General features: G+C 42.7%; 3 protein-coding genes across 9 annotated transcripts in view; 1 reads left to right on the top strand and 2 right to left on the bottom strand.

Moving 5' to 3' along the window:
* GTF3C4 (general transcription factor IIIC subunit 4) lies at positions 1-25,029 on the bottom strand. The gene is made up of 5 exons (XM_050759871.1): positions 24,458-25,029; positions 15,667-17,493; positions 11,112-11,242; positions 7,477-7,565; positions 1-5,946 (listed from the first exon to the last, which is right to left on the bottom strand). The coding sequence occupies exons 1-5, from the start codon at positions 24,815-24,817 to the stop codon at positions 5,882-5,884; spliced, it is 2,472 nt and encodes an 823-aa protein (XP_050615828.1). The 5' UTR covers positions 24,818-25,029; the 3' UTR covers positions 1-5,881.
* GTF3C5 (general transcription factor IIIC subunit 5) overlaps positions 1-25,589 on the bottom strand; it is an 870,547-nt gene that overhangs the window by 373,062 nt on the left and 471,896 nt on the right. The window lies entirely within an intron of this gene.
* The window catches only part of DDX31 (DEAD-box helicase 31), a 136,556-nt gene continuing 136,353 nt past the window's right edge, over positions 25,387-25,589 (top strand). For 2 of the 7 annotated variants that reach the window (XM_050759875.1, XM_050759879.1), the window contains exon 1: positions 25,387-25,574. In XM_050759875.1, the coding sequence (XP_050615832.1) occupies positions 25,500-25,574 (75 nt within the window). In that variant the 5' untranslated portion in view covers positions 25,387-25,499. The remainder of the gene's footprint in view (positions 25,575-25,589) is intronic. The other 5 variants (XM_050759873.1, XM_050759880.1, XM_050759876.1 and 2 more) reach the window with 4 other exon arrangements.

Genomic DNA, 25,589 nt, shown 5'->3' on the forward strand with positions numbered 1-25,589 from the left:
TACAAATAATTATTTATTTTGAATAAAAAAGTGGCCAAAATAACACTACGAATGGCTCTGTATACAAACCACAACATATTCAAGGTTATTTCACATTTACAAAACTGCCATTATGTACAGCACTAAATATTCACAGCAACTGTATTAGACTCTTAAGTTCTAGAATCATGGAAGCAATTGAAGGGAATTCAAAATGAGAAAGAGCTAAAACCAATGGTAGTTCGTTAATTGGAGAAATGGCCAACCAGCGACTTGGTAAAGAAACAGAGGTTCTGTTACCCTTTTAACAAGTAATAACTAAAATACAATTACCCCACAGGGCAATATACTGACAAACCACCCTCTCCAAATCTCCATTGCATTTTCTCCATAATCTTCTCCACTTCAAAATTTTCCTAGAAACCTCAGCTGTAATATTAGATTAAAAACGCAGGACACTGATATGTAGTCTTCAGGAAAAGGAGGTTAAGTAGTGCTAAGGATGTGGAATGGTCTGATTCAACCCAAAAAAGCCAGTTCAAACCCAAGAAAGAACTCTGCCCTCTTCTGGCATGAGTAGCTTTGTAGTGTTGAACACAGGGGAAGTGAACCACATTTATGAGGCAGGAAGTGACTCACTCATTCTACACGTCATGAGCACCTACCCTGTGCAAGGCACTTTACATTAGGTGCTGCAGGAACAACAAAGATAAAACAATTCCTGCCCTTGAGGAGCTTACAATCTAATAATGAAAACTATGTACATATATACAGTGGAGAGAAGTCAACTTTTCTGGATTGGGGAGTATTCCAAGCAAAATGCATTGTTACTAAATTTTTTTTTAACACCAAAATTCTATAAAACATTCCACCTAATGGTAAGGATTGAAAAAGCATCTCTTTTCCAAAACCTTACGTTTTTAGATGACTGTTCTTTTTATTTCAAAAAAAAAAAAAAAAAGTCATATGTAAACACATATATAATTCAAAGCCAAGCACAAGATTTAGTACAGGCATTGGGTAAACATAAAACATGTATCACTCTACACAACATGGATTTATTTTTCTATATGGTCTTTTCTGTATAAACAAGTTTGATATTCACTTTCATACATCAAAGTACAAATCTGAGTCAAAGCCTTGAAAACAACGTAATTCTTAGGACATTTTGCATTTAATTTTCCATTAGTGGAGAGAACCCTAAACCTTACCTACCAGTCTGTTAGCCAAATGTAAACCGATAAAGTATGAAATGCCTCAAAGCCATCATTATCTCTTACATTGTCCAGTTTGACCATTTTACAGGATTTTTTTAATGGAAGTAATAGGATTTCATGACAGTGAGGCAACTTTTTACTTTAAAAATAAGCATAATATTTAGAGCGCTAAAGTTCAATTCTACCCAACCCATTTACAGTGTTTCACTTAGCCTATACCTTATTTCAGCATGAGAATATAATCTTACACTTTTGTCAACTCTTCTCAAATCCAGAAAGAATGAATACCTTCTTAGATTATGTTGGCAAAGCACATAATATTGATCTAAACAACTCTCTGATTAGGACTCCAGATTTTATAGTAGGTCTTGGCCCTAGAGTACAGTTATGACTCAGAAAATACAAGATAAGCTGAACCACCTAATTAAAGGTGTTGGAGGAGAAACATCCGTATACTAAAAGAGTTAACCTCTTTCTAGGACAGCTTTGCAAATAACTATTCCTCTGTCAAATTTATTTCCACAGCAAGTTTTCAAAAACAGCACCATCTTAAACCATCTATGCAGATGGCAGGCTGCATCCTATCAATGAGACATGAACTGGCTAACAAGTCCTGATAATGATTTCTATCTGTGCCATGGAAATGAGTTTACAATCTTCTGAAAAACCCCACTTCTCATCAGGATAGTGATTCTGTACTACTTTAGGTAAGTAGAAGCAACTCGATATTCTTGGAGTTTGGCTGAATTCCATTTCACATGCTCTATACTAGGTTGAACAGCAGATCTTTACGCCAAAAACCTCTTTTAGCTTCAAGAAAGAGCAGTTCTAAGTATAACTATGAGAGACCTGAGACATAGTCTAAAGCTGTTTGAGGCTGCCAGTTGATACTTGCACTAACGGCGAAAATAAAAACAATTCATCAGTTAGATCCTTTAGATGGATTTTTGATGACCCAACCTTGAGGGCAAAGGTTCCATTCTTGAGACACTCCCCAGTCTCACTGAACTGCTAAACTCCAGCCCACAGAAGAGCTGTGAAAGAACATAAAGATACATCATAATGAATTATGGAAACCATGCAGAGACTCAGAACAGTTCGTGGTGGGCTAATTTTAAAGACATTCCTGTATTTGTCTGCCTATTTGCTGTCTGCACTTACTTAGAATATAACCCATTCAGCTTAGCTTAAGCATAATTTTTGCTTATGAAGAAGAATATTGGCTGGGGGTGGGAGCGAGCGGAAACAGGTGGTGGGAAGGAGCTAAAATTTCACATCCCTTAGCCCGAAGTCAAACCAAGAGCTACTGAGCACCCTGACAAGGAAATGATAGTTAAGTTTTGAAGAAAACCAGATATAAATAATACTATTACCTTTAGAAAGAAATATTACCAATAGTTTCTTCTAGGAAGTGAGACCCACTACACAATTCAGCTTTTAGAAATTTGACCATTAATCCATTTTTCTTTCCAACATGTAATCTGTTAGCTCTGACTGTGTTCTAAAGCAGAGAGAACTAAAGGAATGGAAACCAAGAGGGCATCTGGGGGAAGGAAAGGCAAGGGAAGAGAGGTCAGGAGCAGAAAGGATGGAAAGATCCTGTGCCAATCAACCAGTGACCCTAATTCCTGGTTCCATTCCAGGAACTGCAGTAATGCACCCAACTCTGAGGCAGTGTAACTGCTGCAGGGGAAAGATGCCCACAGAACCAGTATTGTCATTCTCTTAACAAGCACCAATGAGCATCAACGGCTTTTGCATCTTATTTGATACCATGATAATTACAAAATAATTGAAATATTTGATTATTGCCTTTTAAGAGTCTTTTCACCTAATTAATGTGTTAAACTTGCTGATAGGTCCAGCCTACATACCTCAACATTAACATTCTCAGAAACTTCTTGGAAAAGCAGAAAAATGTCACGTTCAACCATGAGCTTTGCCAGTGGCTCTAATGACTTCTGACATTGAAAAATAATTGGTAGTTTTGGCAGATATAATAGTAGGTAGAGATTGCTTGAAGTCTGCCTGGTGGACACGTAAGGATTTCAGAATGAATATCAAGCATAACAAGCTACCAATTTCTTATCTAGAATAATAGGAACAAATTAACCCCAGGCAGAGAAAACGTGATACATATGTGGATATCAGACTCCCAAAATGCAACCATGTTGTAGCTTAAAGGGTCTAATTGTATAGAATCTTTGCTCCTGTACTTTAAATGCAGTGCGGCAATAGCACTTCCACTATTTCTCCACTTCCTCAGTTATTATGGTCACAGCTGAAAGCAACTGGAAATCTACCAAATAAGACCAGGCAAATTTTAGGAAGGTACAGAGGTGTAGGTATCTAAGTTTGAACTGCAAGAGGCAATTAAAAACTTCTAGTGCCATTCTCACTTTTCCAAGGTGCACCAAGCAACACACTCATGAGGTATGCTGACTCTCAGAGAAATTCAGAAGCACTATTTGTGAGGCTGCCATTAACTGAAAATCTCCTGTTTCCCCAGCTCTGTAGCTTAACCTCCATGGGTGTGGGACAGGGACAAGGGCAGGGAAAGGCCTTCTAACTGGGTGTTTGGAAACTTGGGGCAGGCAGGTGGTGGCTCGATTTTAGGGTCTTAATGCCACTGGGTCCAGTCCCTGCAGTGAGTCCACGTTCTAGAAAAACTGTTGCCATGTTTACTCCTATAGAGACATACAAAAAAAATTGGGAGATCCTCTCTAGTTACTCTCAATAAATTTTCTCAAAAATGCACAACTGCTTTAAATAAAAACCTAAGTTTTAAATGGCAGCAGCCCAAAATTCCCAGTAAGAACAAATCTCCACTGATTCTAATGCAGGTGGCAGGGGGGCAGAATTGCCATAATGATTAAAACTGCAATAATTTTTTGACATGATCTTAATTTTTACTTATTTATTGTAAAGTGGAAAAAACAGCTGCAGACACAAATGACTTCAACCACACAATGTTCTGAATTCTGTTTCTCATGATTTCAATGGTGCTTGGTTTCTTTCTTGAAAATCAATAGTGGATAAACACTCTTCTTGAAATTACCACCAAAATGAGAATAAGCAGCAGAATAGCAAATACATGATTAAACATAGGAGACAAAACAGCAATTTGAATAGGAAACAGAAGACATTTCCGAGCAGATTGTTTAGAAGTGACTCCATGGGCTCACTACCTATCAATAGGGGGTGGAGGGGCTAGGTTGCCACTATGGTTATCATCTAAGTACCATCTCGGCTGACTGCAGCTTCTGCCTCCTGGGTTCAGGTGATGCTCCTGCCTCAGTCTCCTGAGTAGCTGGGATTACAAGCATGCACCACCATGCCAAGTTAACTTTTGTATTTGTAGTAGACGGCGTCTTACCATATTGCCCAGGCTGGTCTTGAACTCCTGGCCTCAAGTGACCCGTCTGCCTCGGCCTACCAAAGTGCTGGGATTACAGGTGCGCACCACCACGCCTGGCTAATTTTTGTATTTTTAGTAGACACAGGCTTTCACCATGTTGGTCAGGCTGGTCTTGAACTCCTGACCTTGTGATCTCCCTGCCTTGGTCTCCCAATGTGCTAGGATTACAGGCGTGAGCCACCACACCCGGCTCCATCTGGGACATCTTAACAGACCACTGGGTGGGTATTGGTGGGGGCAGAACCTGGATTCCAAATATCAAGGGGCTGTGTGCAGAGGAGAGACACTGCCAGGCTCTGTTCAACTGAATTGCACAAGCTTATGGCACCTGAGCTCAAGGGCCCCACTTCTGAGCTGTCCCTCTCTAGAAGTCTCCAGACAGACCCCTGGATACTCAATGAAACATCTGGAAATGTCAACATTAAAAATACTAAACGTTTTATTACTAAAAGAGGAAAATATCTTTTTTTCCTCTGTGTACAAATAGCTCATCTAGGCTACCACAGTTAAGTCTGAAGCAGGGCTGTGGCGTGGGTAAACTACAGCATTTGACATCTTTATACGGATTAAGGAGTTGGGTCAGGAAATCTGATGACACGGGAGAGAATGAAAAAAAGTCACCATTACTCATAATAGTTACCAGATCATTTGACACATTAAATTTTAGTCTTGGCTTCAACTTGAGAATATAGTTTTAGGAAAATGTTTTCCATATGCATAAAAAACAAGAATGGAGGGATGCAGACCAGCAGCTATTTTCTGAGAACAAAACATCAGCCCATGTGTTGCTTTACACACTTTTAATCTCTGTTGGTACATCAGATGCCACGGACCAAGCAATTTAAGTTCTGGAGCCAGAAGGCAGTTCCAGACCAAAGCAAGGATTAAAACCTAACTCAACCCAGCAAGGTCCTTCTCCAAGTTCTCTAGAAAAGACCATTCTGTTCCTAGAAATTACAGGACATTGTGTTCAAATTGCTTCTGTCAAGATACTTAAGTGTTCCTCATTGGTTACAAAGCCGGGGCTAATGTTCATCTCAAAATGACTCCAACTCGCTGAGTCCAGCCATTTCAAAGGACATCTGTTAGTCCCTGGAGATGGAGAGTGCCCTTCAGAAATGAGCTCCAGGGGCCCTCTTTACAATCACCAAGGACTTCTCTCCACTCGTGAGGGTCAGGCTTCCTCCAGTACATCCTTCTTTTCAGGCTGGAGGAAGTTTTCTATGGCAGAGTTCATCAGCCCTTCCATGTTCCTGTCACTGATTATTTAGAAGACAGGAGAATCACAGAAAGGGCAGGGGCTTTGCAGTAACCTCTTAATCCAGTCGGGATCTGCAAAAGGAAGACAAGTATCAACTGTTAGCTTCGGAAAAGGCAGTCAGAAGGGATGAACACCGGACTGTAGCACTGAGAGATGGGCATTATGGTCCCAATTTTGCAATGAACCAGCTACACATCCCTAGACAAAGCACTTCACTTCTTTGGGCTTCAGTTTCCAACATTCCAAGTGAGGCTGGACTAAACTTGTGGTTCACAAAGTGTGATGACACAGGAAAATAAGGGTAATGAAGAATGTTTCATAAAGCTAAATTTATTCAATTTAAAGAAAGGACTGTATTCCGAGAATGTGTTCTTCATACACTGTTAATATTAAAATATTCTCTCATAAAATTACAGTAACAGGAAAATGCTATGCTCTTGAGAAATAAAAATGTGGCAACACTGGTCAAATCCTCCTCCTCTTTCATCTATGAAAAACTCTACTCCAATGCTTTTTTAGATCCAGTAGCTTCTCATTCTTCCCAAAAGCCATAAATGGCTACACTCAAAGTCAATGGGCATGATTTTTAAAGTTTCAATCTCTTCCAGATTTCCTGCCGAGGCAGCGTATCAATTATCAATTGCAGTAAAAATTTAAAAGTGCCCAAAAATGTGTTTCAAAATAATCCATCAGGATGAGGGAGGTGGGTGAGGGAACTACACATGAAACAGAAAAGGCCATGACTCGGTAATTTCTGAAGTCATGGGTACACAGGGGTCTATTATACTCTTCTCTTTCCTTTTGTGTATGATTGTAGTTTCCCTAATAAAAAGCTACAACAGAACACAAGGTATCAATATACCTACTTATGAGAATTACAGAGCTTCTGTCAGTTTAGAGCAAAACTCAAGAATGTATGTAGTTTTATATAGAATGCTATTTCAGCTGAGAACAGAATATTTCCCCCAAAATGCATATATAATTGTATGTTCTGTATCTAGTTAGCTCACTTGGTTAGAGTGCATCATTAACGTCAGGACAAAATCTGACACTAGCATCATTAAATCACTAATTCCTGACCACTCTACAATCTTATTTCCAGGTAATTATCTCCAGAAATGGATGACATTAGAGCTATCAGGAAAGACCACATAGACCAACCAGGAAAAACCCATCATGGCTACTGGAAGAATGACTTCAAGTGAATATCCTATTACTGGTTAAATAATGTTGTCTTCGTATACAGTATCATCTACAGAGTCTACATTCAAATATAATCTATGTCATCTACTGAAACAAACTGACATTTTTTGGCATGAGTAATTTGTTTGCAGTGACAGAACAGCAACTGCAGACACACTTAACTCACATACTAAATGCAGTATGCACTTCAATATGACATATTCCAATGGCCATGTTTCAGTTAACTGTGGCTTCATGGTAACACTGTAAAGAGCAGCAGGAGCCTGCTCCCCACCCCCCATCCCCGACAGCACAACACCAAGACATGTAGAGTGTGACTTAAACTGTTATTCTGGGGCGCTGGCCCACTGCCAGCATGCTCCACCCACCCACCCTCCCAAGTAAGGGAAAGCATTCACCTTCTGGAGCTGGATGCCGGGCAATGCTGTCATGGAGCAAACACCTTCTATATATCAAACTCTGGCAGGACTGGTAGGTTAAGAAGCACCTGAAAGCAGACAGACTGTATTGGCAAGGGAGAGGGTTTCCTCTACTAATACTCAGAAACTGGTGTTTCTCCATCACAGAGAGTTATCATAAAACTACACATTAACCAAGTGAAAGCATGATACTCATACATTCATGCAACAATGTGCCCCCTGTGCACCAAAGCTGGCCAAACCTATGCTCCGTGCTTAGCAAAGAGACATAAAGGTTCTAATCCAGGTAGAGTGCAGCTTTTTTTCCTGTTTGAGCATCAGAAAAGAATTTAGTCTGTCCATACCTGACTGCACTTTAAATTCTTGATATGCTTTTTAAAAATGATCATGTATTATATTGGGAATTATTCGTTAGGTCTTTTTGTTGTTGCTGTTGTTTCTAGACAGGGTCTCGTTACGTTGCCCAGCCTGACCTTGAACTCCTGGGCTCAAGTGATCCTCTGCCTAAGCCTCCCAAGTAGCTGGGATTACAGGCATGTGCCACTGTGCCCAGCTTTCTATTAGTTAAGATTAGGTATAATCACTGTCTTTAAGACTCTGACAGTACATTGGGGAAAACCCTGAAGAATATCGAAGGCAAAATTAATGGTGCAAAAAAGCGACAGGACACTAACCAATGTTCACAGGTTCAATTCCATCGAAGGATTATTCATTGACTATCTACCAGCGCCAGGCAAATAAGGATAGGTGGGACGCAATGAGATGGAAAGAGTACATCTGGGTTGCAGGGAAGGTTTCCCAAAAGATAACAATTTTCAGGTGAGCAACTAAGGAGCAGAAAATACAAAGGAGGAGGTTAAGGGAAGGGACTCCAAGCAGGTATACCTTGAGTAAAGACATGGATATCTAGGAAGAAAGATTACATCTGAGTGACAGCAAGCACTGGTTCTCACCTACAGAAATCATACTGAGGTATTTCAGCCGTAACTTTAGTCAGTAAAAATGAAAACAATTTTCCTGAAATAACCCATCTAGGAGACATTAATGTGTAATGTTTACACATGTGGCTTCTGGAGCCAGAATGTCAGGTTCTGAGCTATGCTACAAACCACCATTGTGACTTAGGTAAATTATTTAACTTCCCCAGGCCCCAATCTCCTCATCTGTAAAAACAAAAGTAATCCTGATGTTCCCCATGCATGGTTGTTGTGAAAATACATTCCACCTATCCTTATTTGCCTGGCCCTGGTAGAGGCCCAATGATAATCTTTGGATGGAATTGAACCTGTGAACATTTGTTAGTATCCTGTCTCTTTTTGCACCATTAGTTTTGCCTTCAATATTCGTCAGGGTTTTCCCCAATGTACTGCCAGAGTCTTAAAGACAGTAGTTATACCCAATCTTAACTAACAGAAAGCCAGGTGCAATGGCACATGCCTGTACTCCTACCAACTTATTTTCACAACCAGCATAATATAGTAACTTAATACATGTGTACAGCTTAGACTGTGCCTGGCATATTAATAGTGCTCAATAAATGTTTTTATTTTTATTACTAAACTAAAATACGCTACAAGTTTATTTCCTATTCTTCCCTCTTAAGAAGTCTGAATGGTCAAATTAGAAAAAGTGTAGGAGCCAGGCGTGGTGGTACATGCCCATAGTCCTGGCTACTCAGGAGGCTGAGGCAGGAGGATCACTGGAGCCCAGGAGTTTGAGCCACCATGGGCAACATAGTGAGACTTCATCTCTCCATCTCCAAATAAATAAATAAATAAATAAACAAACTGTAGGAATGCAATACAAATTGGAAAAAGAAATTATCAATAAGGGGGTAAACTATGAAACATCTGTACAATGGAAACCTCTATAGCCATTAAGAATGTTATCTTTGTACTGATGTAGAAAAATGTCCATACATTTTGATAACAAAACTAGTGAGGTAACATGGTATGTGTAGTACAATCTTGTTAAAAATTTGGCTGGGTGCAGTGGCTCACGCCTGTAGTTCCAGCACTTTGGGAGGACAAGGTAGGTGGATCATCTGAGCCCAGGAGTTCAAGATCAGCCTGGTCAACATGGTGAAACCCAGTCTCTACCAAAAATACAAAAAATAATTAGCCGGGTGTGGCGGTACATGCCTGTAGTTCCAGCTACCGGGGAGGCTGAGGTGGGAGAATCGCTTGAACCCAGGAGGCAAAGGTCACAGTGAGCCAAGATTGCGCCACTGCACTCCAGCCTGGCCGACACAGAAAGACCCTGTCTCTAAAATAAAATAAAATTTAAATTAAAAATTAAAAAATTTAGTGCCCACCATGCACTAGGCATTGTTCTAGAAATAGCTGTGAACAAAACACAAAAGTTCCTGTCTTCATACAGCTTTCTTTTTCTAGAGGAACGACAACGAAAAAATATATTAAATAGTGATAATTATTAAAGAGGAAAATAATAAAGCAAGGAAGGAGGATGCAAAACATTGGGAGGGGAAGGTATGTCGGTGGGGTGTTACAATTTTAGGAATGGTAGCCAGCAAGGCCTAACTGATAAAGGGACACTGGAGGAAGCCATGTGGACATCTGCTGGAAGAACATCCTGGGTAGAGGAATCAGCCAGTGCAGATGTCCTGAGGTGGAGGGATGCCTCACGTACCTGAGGAATGAAGCCAGTCTGCCTGGAGTGAAGTGAACAAGATGGAGAAATACAGCAGACGAGGTCAGCAGGAGGACAAAGGGAAGAAGGGGCCTCAGGCTGTGTGGCGTCTTGTGGATCACTGAGAGGGTTTTAGTTTTACTCATCAGAAACAAGTAGCCAGTGACAAAGTTTTGACACAATCACTATCCCGACTGTAATGAGAACAGACTGGAGGGACAAGGATGGAAGCGGGAAGACCAGATGGAAAGTAACTACAGGTATAATAATCTGGGCAAGAGATGATGGTGTTTTGGACCAGGGCTGCAGAGGTAGTAACAAAAGGTTGGATTCCAATTTGAAACGCCTATTAAACATCCAAATAGAGGTACTGAGCAGGCAGTTACATACTTAAGCCTAGACTTAGGGGGAGAGATACAGGCAAAAGCTCTAAGTTTAAATCATCATTGTGCAGATGATAAGCAACCGCCCCGGGAAAGTGCAAAGAGAAGAAAAACAGGCGAAAGCAGACAGCTGAGATGCCCATCAGCAAAGTCAACTGAGAATGAAGAGTCAGAGACAGGAAGAAAACCAGGGTTGCTGTGTCCCAGAAGGCAGGTGATCAAAGTGCTTCAAGGAGGGAGTAATTATGTCAAATGCAGCCCACAGGTCCAGTAACATGAGGATACACCAAGGTCTTAGAATGAGGCTAGGAAGAGGAGGCATAATTTGTTCAATTATGAAATTGAACAAATAAAATAAGAAAACTCCTATATATTAAGCAGTAAAAAACCGTCTTTAAAGGCCAACTTGCTTGAGTGATACTGATGAAAAAAGTCGACATCAGGCTTTTTAATAGCTTTTCTCCAACAAATTGGCAAGGGCAACAGATAACTGGCATAAAGTTGCTATTCTGTCACATACAGTAGTTTGTGCTACACAAAACTGAAAAATGAGCATAAGTAGGAACTTTTAAAATGGCTTACCGGAGCCAAATGTGGCCATTGGAACAGACGGCCTGTTTGCGATCTGTGAATGGCAAGATCTCTTTACACAAACTACAGTGCTCAGGGAAAGTCTGTTTGTTCATCTTCTTTGAGATATGTCCAATCAGCACCTAGTAAGACAAAGTAGTCAGCAAAGTTTAGTGTAAGTGCAGGATTTCCTGAAGAAAAAGCCGACAAACACAAAGGGAAAATTAAAAAATAATAAACAAAAAGAAAAGAGCAAAGAGCAGTATTTCACAAAAGACAGGGGATCTGCATTGCCAAATAGGCTGATTATACTGTCTGGAAAATAAAAGAACTAGAGTTTCAACCTGTGACAACTAGCTAAATAAAATAAATGTATTCAGGTACTCTGTGGCAACAGGGTGTAACCAGTAAGGAGAAAACTGTTCTGAAAACCAAAATCTTATTACTTGCCTTGTTTTAGTTGCTTCTGAGACAAGGATTTCAGAGTTCTATTAGAAGACAAAGTATTTAGCTATTATTTATAATGTTTTGACTTTAAGAAGGCATAATCTCTATAGGCAAAATATTATGTGGAATACTGCTCTCTTTGTAGAACTGTACAAATGTCTACTTTAAAAGACAGGCTTACAAAGTAAAAAGATCATCAGGATTAAAAAATACTTTCCCCTTCTGATGGCCCAAAGACCCATGGCCAACATAGTCCAGTAGACGGCAATCTAAGACAAGCTGACCCCACTGCAGAGGCATGGCAAGACCTACTATAGGAGCAAGAAGCTGGGAGTGAGAGAGGTAACGGCAGACTCTAGGCCATTCTTTGCTTCAGTTTTGCTTTTCTGTGCTTTATTAAGATTACACTCTTGGCTGGGCACAGTGGCTCATGCCTGTAATCCCTGCACTTTGGGAGGCCAAGGTGGGTGGATCACTTGAGATCAGGAGTTCGAGACCAGGTGGCCAACATGGTGAAACCCCGTGTCTACTAAAAATAGAAAAATTAGCTGGGCATGGTGGCACACACCTGTAATCTCAGCTACTCAGGAGGCTGAGGCAGAAGGATCTGCCTGAGCCCGTGAGCGGAGGTTGCAGTGAGCCGAGGTTGCGCCACTGCACATTAGCCTGGGTGACAGAGTGAGACTCCATCTCAAGAAAAAAAAAAAAAAAGATTTACTGTTTAAACATAAAAGTCTGAAAAAAACTTGAATCCAATTCATTTTTTTTATTTTATTTTAACTTCACTGGATATGTAATTTGGAGGCTGGGATACATAACCCTCAAGAGTTGTCTTCTCTTACTAGTGATAGTGCCCTTCCAGTTCTGAATCCATTTCTGCTTCTTATGAATGAATCCACAAGATTTTGGATTAATTCACTAAAATTAGTTCACTTAAGTTTCAAAGGATGTCTTACTAGCTCAGAAGTTGGTAAACCCAGTATCTTACCTCTTCTGCATATACTCTACAAATTTAAATCCCATTAATTTTTGGCCTTTTTTCTTTTCAGTCTTAAGAATTCTAACATATGGTCCCTTACAGCAAGGATGACCAAACTCACTCTGTTTTATTCTTTTCTTTTTTTTTTTTTTTGAGACAGAGTCTCGCTCTGTTACCCAGGCTGGAGTGCAGTGGCGTGATCTTGGCTCACTGCCGGCTCCACCTCCCGGGTTCATGCCATTCTCCTGCCTCAGCCTCCCGAGTAGCTGGGACTACAGGGTCTGGCTACTTTTTTGTAGTTTTAGTAGAGAAGGGGTTTCACCGTGTTAGACAGGATGGTCTCGATCTCCTGACCTCGTGATCCGCCCGCCTCAGCCTCCCAAAGTGTTGGGATTACAGGCATGAGCCACCGCGCCGAGCCTCACTCTGCTTTTCTAGACAGGCCAAACATCCTGATAATGATACAGTGACAAAAACTACTCAGAATTCCTCCCATACAAATGCACCTCTATTTTCTTTTTAAGACAAGGTCTCGCTGTTGCCATGGCTAGAGTGCAGTGGTGCGAACATGGCACCCCCTTCAGCCTCCCAAGTAGCTAGGACTACCGGCTTGTGCCACCACACCAGGATTTTTTTTTTCTCCTTCACTTTATGTAGAGACAGGGTCTCGCTATGTTGCCCAGGCTGGCCTTGAACTCCTGGGCTCAAGCCATCCTCACACCCTGGCCTCCCAAAGTGCTGAGGTCACAGGCGTGACCACTGCACCCAGCCCAGATATACCTCAATTTTACATAAGGAAAGACTGCTATTTGTTCTCAATAGCCTTGACCTTGGCAAGCTCAATTCTTAACTGTGTTATTCTGACTCACACATTCTCAATGGGAGTGAGAGTCCTTCCAAAGCAGCAAATATTAGTTTTTGGGGGACAAAAAGTTCTCTTTTTACATATAAAGCAAAGATATACACACAGTATATAAACGGACACACAAAATACATCTGTGGTATTAAAACTTCATGGGCAGGGTCAATTCCGAAAAAGTATCTACAAATGCTCTGGGGGAAGTGATAATGAAAAAAGGTTTAAAAGTGCTAGTTTAACTGTACCAGCATACTAGGCTGATAATCTCCAAAATAATTTATAATTACTAATAAATCAACATCCTGGGTTTAAAAAGTCTTCATTTTATGCATATAGTTGGATTTTTAAGACAGGAATGCATGGTCTTCAATAAACTCAGTTGCTATAGACAGGGATGGGTGCGTAATCTTCTGGTTTTTAAACTGGCTCTGTTGGAATCACATCACCACGCTAAATGTAGCTTCCTGGGCTCATGGAGTACCTGGACAATTATTCTAAATCATTACAAACCCAACCTCTAGTACTTTCTAACATGTTTTTGCTAATTTTTCACTGACTCTTATAATAAACCTAACTAGGTCCCATGGCACTGTGATAACCAGAATACTCTTCTAGACAATTTGGAACACAATGAAACGTTTAAAAATTAAGTTTTTTTGGCCAGGCATGGTGGCTCATGCCTGTAATCCTAGCACTTTGGGAGGCAGAGGCGGGCAGATCACAAAGTCAGATCGAGACCATCCTGGCTAACACGGTGAAACCCTGTCTCTACTAAAAAAAATACAAAAAATTAGCCAGGCGTGGTGGCGGGCGCCTGTAGTCCCAGTTACTCAGGAGGCTGAGGCAGGAGAATGGCATGAACCCGGGAGGTGGAGCTTGCAGTGAGTCGAGATCGTGCCACTGCACTCCAGACTGGGGTACAGAGGGAGACTCTCAAAAAAAACCACAAAAAAACAAAACAACAAAAACAAAACAAAAATTTTTTTTTTTTTTTGAGATGGGGTTTTGCTCTTGTCAATTGACAATCTCAGCTCACTGCAACCTTCACCTCCCAGGTTCAAGCGATTCTCCTGCCTCAGCCTCCCAAGTAGCTGGGATTACAGGCACCCGCCACCATGCCCGGCTAATTTTTATTTTTAGTAGAGACAGGGTTTCACCATGTTGGCCAGGCTGGTCTCAAACTCCTGACCTTGTGATCCACCCTCCTCAGCCTCCCAAAGTGCTGGGTATTACAGGCATGAGCCACCACGCCCGGCCCCAAAAGTTAACTTTTAAAGAAGAAAAGTCATTTACATGAACAGTGCATCTTAATACTCTTAAGACCACTGCAAACATTCTATGAGCAATAATTTCAAAGGCAAATGTGTGTACACAAACATACACATTCTTTCCAACAACAAAATGCAAGAAGTGATTGTGAATGGCTTAACATTACGAACAAAGATACTGCCTTCAATTAATATTTTAAGACTTTAGTCAATAAGTATCAATCTTTGAAGTAAAAAGGAACACAGATATTTGTGGTTTTGAGTATTTCAGAATACAGTATATTTCCTGGAACACGGGTTCTTCAGGATTTTAGCAGCTATTAGCTGCAAGAAAGATTCTGCGATCAGGAAGTCTGAGTAATACCGAACTATACGAAGGTATAGGTTTCCTTTCTGTAGGAATTCTCAGAACTCTTAGGATGGTAATACGCACTGGGAACCCCAGTGTTCCGTTAAGCAACTTAAATTCTATAGAATACATTCTGGATAACACTATGATTGTTCTATTACCAAAATAAAGATTGTGCCCAGTATTTGTAAAAATGAGACACGGGTAATGATTCGTTTACATGTCTTTCTTGACTAAATGTGAAGATATCCTTAAATCCTATCAAACGGAAAACATGTCACTACACCCCTCCCCTACAAAACTTTTGTAAAAGAGGAAGGGCAGGGAGCATGGGCACCATATTTCTATGGCCATGACTGCCCATGACATATTACTCAGCTAAATGCAGTCTCTTTAAAGCTAATCCAGTCTGGAAAGCTCATCCTGCAAACTCTGCATATCTATTAAGGCCAGTGTGAAGAAGAATCAAAATATTCTTTGTATGCTATGAATGCATCCTCTGCATTAATCCGCATTTCCTATTTATTCCCCTGCACCTCATGCAAATCAATTACCTAAAAAATGTCAAAGCAAAAGCTGATCTTCAGGAACTCAATTTAGGTCATTTCTTTCTCATGAAGAAAGCAGACTTTACAATTTCAGAGTTTCTGTTAATAAACACCTACCCGTGCTGTTCTGTCATCATACTCTTCATCAGACATTAAAAAGTTACAGAGTCCTCGGGTGGGGATGCTAGTGTTTTCTGTGATCCAGGTGTGCAGATACACTTCTCCTAAGACTCGCTTCATGTGTTCCCTGGTCAAGTGCATCTCCACAGCTTCGATCTTCCCTTGGATTTCCAGGAGTTTCTCTTCCATTGGCTCCCGGCCTCCAGCATCTCCAGTCGGGGGGAGCGAGTCATCAGTAGGCTCCTCTACATCTCCTTCCTTGCTCCTCTCCTGCAGGCCTTGCTTTACCACCTGTTTAGAAGAAGTGCCTTCTTCCTGCTGTTCATCGTCAGCATTGCCCATCCCAGGTGAATCCACTAGCAAGATTTTTGAGTCCTCATGGGTGGGTTTCCACAAGGCTTCTGAAGGGGTTTTCTGCATTGACTGATATAAAATCCTCAGGAGGAAAAGCTTAAAACGCCAAAAATAAGTGACTCCACTGCTTTCAATCTTTTTTTCCAAAGCTTCTTGTAAAAATTGAGGGATATGTTTATCTTTTAAAATCTTCCAGCGTACTAGGTCTATTAAATCTACCTGCTTAAAAAGGTTTTGAACTGAAGATTCCAGGAGCTGAGCAGCTGCCTCTTCAAAGGTTTTGAGAGTAACAAACTGCACCTGGTAGTTTTTGTTAACGGGGTGGAGGCCGTTGACCATACCCTCAGTGGTAATGATGGCCAGGTACGCACCGCAGGGGCTCACTGCTATCCCGTGAGTCCTCACTGAGCCAAACACATCTGAGAGTTTAATCAACTGGTGTTCAAACTTCAATGCAACATCTGTGAAAATGGGAATCAGCTGCCTCACCTTTCCATCACTGGAGCAAGTATAGACTGTTCCATTCTGTTTGTCTGCAGTCATGGAGACAATCGGCAGTGAGTGAAGGCCTGTGACATGGGAATTGTGAACATTCAGCCCTGCTTTGGAGATCAGAAGAAGACACCAAAATACATAAGAGCCTCTTGCAGCCACTACTAAGCTGCAACTACACTTCTGGTAAGGATGATAAAGTGGTACACATTTGATGCTGTGCACAGGTAACTGGTCCATTTCTTTCCACAAGATAACAGGCTGCCTTAAAGTGAAATAGCCTTTGACTGCTTTGAGATTGACAGGAAGAATTTTTATGGGTCCAAAAGCACTCCCCACAATAAGGCCACTCATTTTTCGATTATTGTGCTCATATTCCCACCAAAACAACACACTGGGAGAGGTGATTCCTGACTCAATCGTGTTGCATGAAGAGATGGATTCTTTTCCTACAAAGGGCAGCTGAAACTGCCACACGGCGATATTACCATTTTCAAAGAGGACGGCCAGGAGCACACTACCAACATCCCGGCATTCGTTGTTATGCTTGACCTGCTGAGTGGTACAGATGCCCGACCACTCCATTCTGACTGGGGTCTGCATGCTGTGTCTCCTCTGAAACTCAGCAAAATCCCCGAGATTTCCTTCCGGGGCCTCATTTTTAGAGAGCCTGTAACTGGTCTCATAAAGACGTTCTCCATAGATCTCAGTCAGGTCAACCAGCTGGACCCACTGCAGTCTGTTGAGATTTGCCTGGATGGTCAGGCGATTGTCCATGGTCAGTGCTGCCAAGAGGCACCTGCCATTAGCATCACAACCCATGGGAGACCAGCTGGTGTACTTGAATCCTCTCATTGGTGGTAAAGCCTTCCCCTCAGGGTTGAACACTCTATCCAACATGAAAGTCTGACTGACCGTGGGGTCCTTGGAGGCGGCGAATTTCTCCTTGCACTCAGCAACTTCTGTTTTTGAGCCAACCTGAAAATAAAGAGATATAAAAACTATCAGATGAGTGTTTAGGCGATGGCAGTTTTTAAAAAATGTCAGAATAAGTGTCATTATTCATAGCCTGGTTCTCATATTCTTCTTAGAATTAATATATCCAACAGAGATGTACTTGATTCTTAAGATTCAACATAGCATTTATCTGAGCTAGTCACAAAACAAAAAAGGTGTTAACAAATTTATGAAAATAAGGCCAGGTGCGGTGGCTCACACCTGCAATCCCAGCACTCTGGGAGGCCGAGGCAGGCGGATCACAAGGTCAGGAGATCGAGACCATCCTGGCTAACATGGTGAAACCCCGTCTATACTAAAAATATAAAAAATTAGCTGGGCGTGGTGGTGGGCGCCTGTAGTCCCAACTACTCGGGAGGCTGAGGCAGGAGAACGGCGTGAACTTGGGAGTCGGAAGTTGCAGTGAGCTGAGATCGTGTCGCTGCACTCCAGCCTGGGTGACAGAGCAAGACTCCGTCTCAAAAAAAAAAAAAAAAAGAAAATATGTGTCTATATGTATCTTTGATACAAATTGATATTTAGATTTTTACAATATCTTTGCAATACAAATGCCACCTTTAGGTCCTTTATCTGAAATTTCATTCACAAATAATGGCGAGAGCCAACTCCAACTGCTTTGTTTACTGTTTCTACAGAATAATGTTCACTCTAATCAGACTATTCTAGTTGCCATTCCTGAACAGTCCCACCTCAGCTTTCCCTGGCTCCCTTGCCTAGTTCTCCCTGTATAAATCCCATCTATCCTACCAGATCTAATTCTCCCTGTAAGGCCTTTTGAGGTCGTTCAAGCTTTCATTCATCTCTCCCTCCTCCAAGTTCGTAACATGTATCGGACAGTAAGACATTCTGTCGCTCGGGCTGCAGTGCAGTGGCACAAGCTTGGCTCACTGCAAATCCCACCTCCAGGGTTCAAGTAATTCTCCTGCCTCAGCCTCCCAAGTGACTGGGATTATAAGTGTGCACCACCACACCCAGCTGATTTTTGTATTTTTAGTAGAGACAGGGTTTCACCATGTTGGTCAGGCTGGTCTCGAATTCCTGACCTCAAGTGATCCACCTGCCTCAGCCTCCCAAAGTGCTGGGATTATAGGTGCGAGCCACCACGCCCAGCTGTGAGCTCTTTAATAAGATTTTAAATACATCAAAGATGGACGAAGAGATAAATGACCAAAAGAAAGTGGTTCAGAACCATAAAAAAATAGGAAGGCTAAAGCCAAAAAGAGCAGAGATTAGCCAAAAAATTTTTTGTTATGTTGGAAGCAGGAGGAAGGAAGGACTTTATCCACTGTCTTTAGAGAAATGGATAAAAGAAAAAGAATCCTTCAATTCTTTTTTAGTGTCAATTTCCTTTTTCAAAGAGGCTGACCTTTAAACTGGAAAGGGTAGAACATGATTAAAAGGAAATTCCAGCCTAAGATACACATGGATATAATAAAAGTCACTTTGAATGAGTTTAAGTTTTCAAGCCTAAAGGAATTACCCTCCAGGACACAGAAAGCACTTGAAAGACATTAACACAGAATCACTGACCACATCCTAGATGAAGTCTGGACAACCAGGGACATATCAGAAAATTAGAGTGCAACAAAGAGTTAAAAAATATCCCCCAAGGCTGGGCGCAGTGGCTCACACCTGTAATCCCAGCACTTTGGGAGACCGAGGTGGGATCACTGGAGATGAAGAGTTTGAGACCAGCCTGGACAACATAGTGAGGCCCCATTTCTACTAAAAATATCAAAAAATTAGCCAGGCGTGGTAGCGGGCACCTGTAACCCCAGCTACTCATGAGGCTGAGGCAGGAGAAGTGCTTGAACCTGGGAAGGCAGAGGTTGGAGTGAGCCGAGATTGTGCCACTGCACTCCAGCCTGGGTGATGGAGCCAGGCTCTGCAAAAAAAAAAAAAAAAAAAAAACCCAAATGGTAAATAAATAACAAAACCTACAGACCATTAAGCCTAACAAAAAATTCCTCAATGTACAAACAAACGAATAGTTTGTGCAGACAGGAATGATGATTAGAAACAAGCAAAGGATGGCCAGGCTTACGCCTATAATCTCAGCACTTTGGGAGGCCAAGGCGGGTGGTCAGGAGATTGAGACTATCCTGGCTAACAGGGTGAAACCCCGTCTCTCCTAAAAATACAAAAAAAATTAGCCAGGCATGGTGGTGGGCACCTGTAATCCCAGCTACTGAGGAGGCTGAGGCAGGAGAATGGCGTGAATCCAGGACGTGGAACTTGCAGTGAGCAGAGATCGCGCCACTGCACTCCAGCCCAGGCAACAGAGCGACACTCCGTCTCAAAAAGAAAAAGAAAGAAAGCAGCAAAGGATAACAGGAATAATCTATTCTTATTCTCTTTTCTGCTAATAATAGATAAGCAAATAAAATGAAATGTAAATAGAAAATTGTCCACAAAACAGAGAACTAACTTTTCCTCCAGTGTGTTTCACAGTACACTACTCCCTTTCATTGTCCCTTAAAAATAGTTCTATGGCCAAACAAGCTTTGGAAATACTATATATTATATGTCATTCTCCCTTGAGAAGTGACAGGAGGACACTAAATGCCTTGGCCAGGGAACTACTATAAAGACCTACTGAGCCACAAGAAGCCAAACTTTTTTTCCTTTTTAAACAATAAGAGTCTTTGGAGGGAAGACAGTTATTACCCTTCACCATTTATTATCCCAAAGTATGTAGAATACTTTGGGAATGGTGTTTCAGGCAGTGTATCTTGATTTTAGGAAGGCATTTTAAAGTAGTCTCTTGGATACACTATGAAACTTGCTGGAGAATCACAGACTGAAAATGCCAATTAAATGAGGTGTAGGTGGCTGGCTTGGAAATAAAATAATGCTAATCAAAGCCCGGTGCTTTCTACAGGTAGATAAAATTTGTGAGATGACATAATGAAGCATAATAACTGAAAATCTGTGCTATGATGCCAGACTACCTGGGTTCAAATGCTGGCTCTGTTACACACCAGCTGTGTGCGCAAATTGCTTAAACCTTCTGACCTTAATTTCCTCATTTATAAATGAGACTAATACATGACCCATAAAGTTAGAAAGGCTAAATAAGTCAATATATCAAAGCATATATTAAGTGCTCAATAAAGTTACCTATGATAATTGTTAATATACTCTGAGAATTAAGTTAAAAAAGAAAACCTTTTGAGAGTCTCTCTGTCACCCAGGCTGGAGTGCACTGGTGTGACTACAGCTCACTGCAGCCTCAACCTCCTGGGGTCAAGCAATCCTTTCACCTCAGCCTCCTCAGTAGCTAGGACCACAGGTGCACACCATCATGCCTGGCTAATTTTTATATTTTTTTGTAGAGACGCAGTGTCCCTGTATTGCCCAGGCTGGTCTTTAACTCCTGGGCTCAAGCGATCCTCCTGCCGTAGCCTTCCAAAGTGTTGGGATTACAGGCGTGAGCCACAGCACTCAGCCTCAAGTAAATGTTAATAAGATTTTTAATGCTAACAAAAGTATGCAAAAATGCAAGGTAGACATAAAGTTGTGTACCAAATGAACAGTAGATATAAAATTGTTCATCAAATCCTTTAATACTGTGAACTAAGCAATACTCCTTAGAACAGGTTAAATTTGCTACAAATAAAAGCTACTGTAGAAGTAAACTCACAGGATTGGTAACCCAAAGCAGCGGCACAGGATGAAATAAAGGAAGCTCAAGCAACCTTTGGTCCTACTCATCGTGGGAATAATTCTTGACAGGATGGAGAGCAGCACAGATCTTGACCGGTAGGAAAAAGTCTTAGGGTTTTGTGTAGCAATTTCTGACATATTAGTTTCAATGAGACTACTGCACCCCCCTCCAACTCTCCCTATCACAAAACTGTTAACAAATCAAGTATTCAGATGCTCAAGGAGTATACTTAAAAGTCCAGCTCCCAGGGGCCTGCCCACAGCCAATCATTTAATTGTACAACATCCAGTTTCCAGTTGACCACTAATACTATTCAAAAGTAATTGCAGTTTTCACCATTACTTTTAATGGCAAATACTTTTAATACTAACTGTTAGGCATTTTGTAAGCACCTGACAAAAATTCACTTGAAGCTTTTAGACAGTAAGCTTCTTGAGGACAGGTAATAGAGTTCAAAGCCAGGCAACAGTTATTTAACTTAATGTAGCAGATGAAGTTAATACTTTCTAAGGCTCCTAACAATTGATGCGCAATACAATTCGATACACATATATTATCAGAATTTGGAACTATACACAAATGACTCACTAGATGAGTCACTAAATCAATAGTCCAATGGGAAAAACAATTCTGACATTCTTAAATCACTATTTCATTGCTTTTCAGATTTATACTGTTCACCTTTATACCATACAATCTTATAAAACAGCTGATAGATAATTAATGTCTGACCTATTACATAACTGCAGATTTTCCTGCAAATTCATAATCTAAATAACAGAATCATAGAGCAAAAGCTTCAAAGGTGTTTAGTACCTAGTTTTCTAACAATGCTACACTAAAACTGTGATCTGTGCTGCAGACTGTCCACTGTTTAGGTTAGACCGAAGGCATGCTGCACAGCACCGAGCAGATTTAAATCCACAGACTGCCAATGGGTGGAGTCATCAAAGAGCTGATACAGACTTCTTTACATTCCTACCATCACACAAGAGTTTTAACCCACAGAGGGCTCTTGTAGAACTGCAGGGACAATTCGGAATTCACTCACTTCAATCAGTCTAAAAAGACTGCAAAAGGACTGATGGTTTATGTGACGTGCATAAAAAAAAAACCACCACAGTACAGAAGGGGAAGATGTTACTAATTAATTTCGTCGAAGCCATTTGTCAACTATAAGACAGCTATATAAGGATTTCCTGTTACTAGGTAGCAGTTGTGTTAAATGTCAGGTGAGGCAAAATGACAGTCCACAACCACAATATTAATCCAGACTCCTACTCCTTCATACCTGTATAACTGCATTATATTTTCACCTTGAGCATTTACAGTGTGCCAAGAATTGGGCCAAGTGATTATGTATGTTTAATTCAATCTTCCAAAAAGCCTAAACAGGGTTTCATTATCCCTCTTTTATAGATAGGCCTATCTTGTGCCAAAGCCCAATCTCTTAACTTCTATTTTACACCGATCCCAGCAATCATCTTCTTGCCTCTATCCAGCAATGTTCCTGAACCACAGCAGGTCACTCTATGCTAATGAAACTGTTAACAACATCTTAAAGGCTTCCTAGATTGAAGCCAACTTCCTCATACCAACCTTCCAAGTTCACAACTGGCCTCATCTTACTTTCTCTGACTCTCTAGAAAACCTATTTGAGCTCATGTACTGATCCGTCATTATAATAACAATTGTAAATGATGTTCATGAGTTAAACGTGTATGCACATGGGATGAATGCCTCATTCCCACCACCTGGAATGCCCTTTCCCTCCTTCCTCTTACAAACCAAACGCTACCTTCTTTGGGACTGCTGTAGATTCACCACCAGATGACCTGCCCCATAAAAGTCTCTCCTCTTACTATTCCCTCCTTTCTTTACATTCTCTCTGCTAAGGTATTCGATCTCTACCATACTGACATACATACTTTCCTTGAGTTGATGTGCGTATGAATACCCTTGGAAACAGTTAAGTGCCTTTTCAGCAGAAGATACACCTTTTAAATCACCTTTCTTCTGCCTTCCTCCTTTTGTAATTCTCAATTTCATAGGGTTGCATCTGTCTATCTGATCTGTTTACACTTGAACAAATGTGTTCACATCCTCTTCAAGATCTCAGAGAAAGCTCAGTCATACAAGCTGACGAACAATCTAACAACAAGCTGTTTGAAACTTGAATTAAATATGCTACAAAGTGATGAGGGTTATCATCACCCTACCTATAGCTAATGACTCATATTTTAAATGGCTGTACAGAATAAGAGTTTACGAACACATCAACATGTTCTCTGTGTGTGGATACACATCTTTATAATGCTTATCACTACCTGACAGGACCTTATCATTTGTGCTTGACTTGCCGAAGAATGTAAGCTTCATGAGGGCAGGGGCTCTATTTTGCACACTGCTTTATTTCCAGAACATGCGGTAGCACCAAGCACAGTGGTATTCAAATATCTATTGAATGTATGAATATATACTTTGACAGATCACACGTAAGTGTACGCTTCTATTAAGGATATATGGAAAGTTTTTACCCCTCTAAGCAACTAAAAGGAACGCTATGGCTTACTACTTGACCTTGCGCTTGAAGTTTAAGATATGCAGTTGTTTCGAGTCTTTATTTTCGTTCTACATCCCAAAGATGTTTGGTTAGTGAAGAAAAACTAGAGTACAAACCCCGAGATCCAGTATTTACCCGTTTGCCCAAGGAGAGGCGAGGACCATTCATAATAAAGTCACTTAAACAGTTAAGACTATGGATAGGACCAGTTTTTCTTTTCTCAAGCTAAAGTGGCGCGAGAGGAGGGCACACACAGTAGACAAAGCCAGCCAAGAAGCTCGGAAACTCGCCCCGAACAATAGGAGCAACGACAGAGGCAGGCCCCGGGTTGGATCTGCAGGGGGTGGAGTCTCAGAAAGCTCCACCGAGTAACCCGTTCCATGTGCCGGCCCGACGCTGGGGCGAAGGAGGGGTTGGCGGGACTTAACTCCGGGAAAGCCCCCTGGGTGTGTACCTGTGTTTGGGGCGGCGGGTGACCTGGGGAAACAGGGTGCAGACAGCTGCAGGGCTTTTTTCTTTTTTTTTTTTTTTTTTTTTAAAGCGGTGGCAACCCTGGCTGCTTAATAAATCCCCAGCGCTCGGCGCGAAGAGGGAAATCCCCGCACCGAGTGCGGGACCGGATTCCCCTGGGACGGATGACGCGGCCGCGAGAGGGGGACAGGGGAAGACTCTGGGAATGGCGAGGGATGACTTACTTTGAGGAGACAGCTGTTGAGAGGGGCGGGCACCGAGGTGCGGTGGATAACCAGGTCCTGGCCCGGGTTGTGCACGTCGCAGATGAGCTCCAGCACAGCGATGCTGCGGGCCGTGGACACAGACACGCGGTGGTCCTCGGACCAAGCCAGCGGTTCCAGGCCGCTCACCGCATACTGCAGCTTCACGGCCGGCTCCCGCCGAGTCACCATGAGGCGGAATGCAGCGCTGGGCCCCGGGGCCGCGTCCGCTGCTGGCTCCTTCCCGCCCGCCTCGCCGCCCCCCTCCTCTCCCTCCTCCTCTCCGGGTGGCGCAGGCCCGTCGTCCGCGGGCCCCACTCGGGCCTGGTCGGCCGTGTTCATCTTCTCTCAGGTGCAGAGGTCGGACGCCCTGGCGCTCCAAACCCGCGTCTCAGTCGCGCCGCCACCTCCCGGACCGCCGCCGCCACCCCCAGCACCCTCCGCGGCGGTTTTCTCCCCTCAGGCCCCGAGCGCCGCCGAGCCAGGAAGGACCCCGCCGTTGCCAGGCAACGCGGCTCTGCCAGGTGGCCGAGGAACTGCCTGTCCAGAAAAAGGACCGCGAGCTGGGAGCCAAGAGGACCCCCTTCCCCCTGCCCAGGCTGGGACTGAGCTCCAGAGCCTGTTAGGGAGCTACCCAGACAGTTAGGCTTTAGTTCCTAAAGTGCCGAGGAAACGCACGCAGCAGTAAAGGGGAGACTCGTCGGTGAGATGGCGCCGGGCCTCGTTTCTCAGAGGCATTCAGAGAGCTTCCCCAGCGTGAACTCTCGGCCGAATGTGATTTTGCCACGCCGCGAGGGACGCAGAGCGGGGCTGCCACCCGGCGGGGGCACGCGCCCCCGGCTCGCCCCGACCCGCCCGGTGCCGCCGTCCCCGGCTCCTCTCGGGGCTGGTGCGTACAGCTGGAGCCGTTCCGGACCCGGAAGGGGCGGTGGCGCAGGGTCCTCGCGCGTCCCACGTGGGGTCCCGGGCCCAGCAGGTCTGCGCACCCGGCTCGCCGCTGCACCACGCGTCACCCACGCAGGCCATGGCAGCCGCCGACAGTTCGCTCTCGGACAACCCCAGGACGTTCTCCAGACGTCCCTCAGCCCAGGCGAGTCGAGTGAGTTCTGACCTG

Source organism: Macaca thibetana, chromosome 15 (genome assembly GCF_024542745.1).
Source record: "Macaca thibetana thibetana isolate TM-01 chromosome 15, ASM2454274v1, whole genome shotgun sequence".
NCBI lineage: Eukaryota > Metazoa > Chordata > Mammalia > Primates > Cercopithecidae > Macaca > Macaca thibetana.

Excerpts from the sequence above, each read along its gene's own strand:
- GTF3C4 (XM_050759871.1), bottom strand. The coding sequence starts at position 24,817 with ATGAACACGGCCGACCAGGCCCGAGTGGGGCCCGCGGACGACGGGCCT. Across the intron at positions 11,243-15,666 it reads ATGATGACAGAACAGCACGG|GTGCTGATTGGACATATCTC; the intron begins GTAGGTGTTTAT and ends TTGTCTTACTAG. Across the intron at positions 7,566-11,111 it reads AATGGCCACATTTGGCTCCG|GTGCTTCTTAACCTACCAGT; the intron begins GTAAGCCATTTT and ends GTCTGCTTTCAG.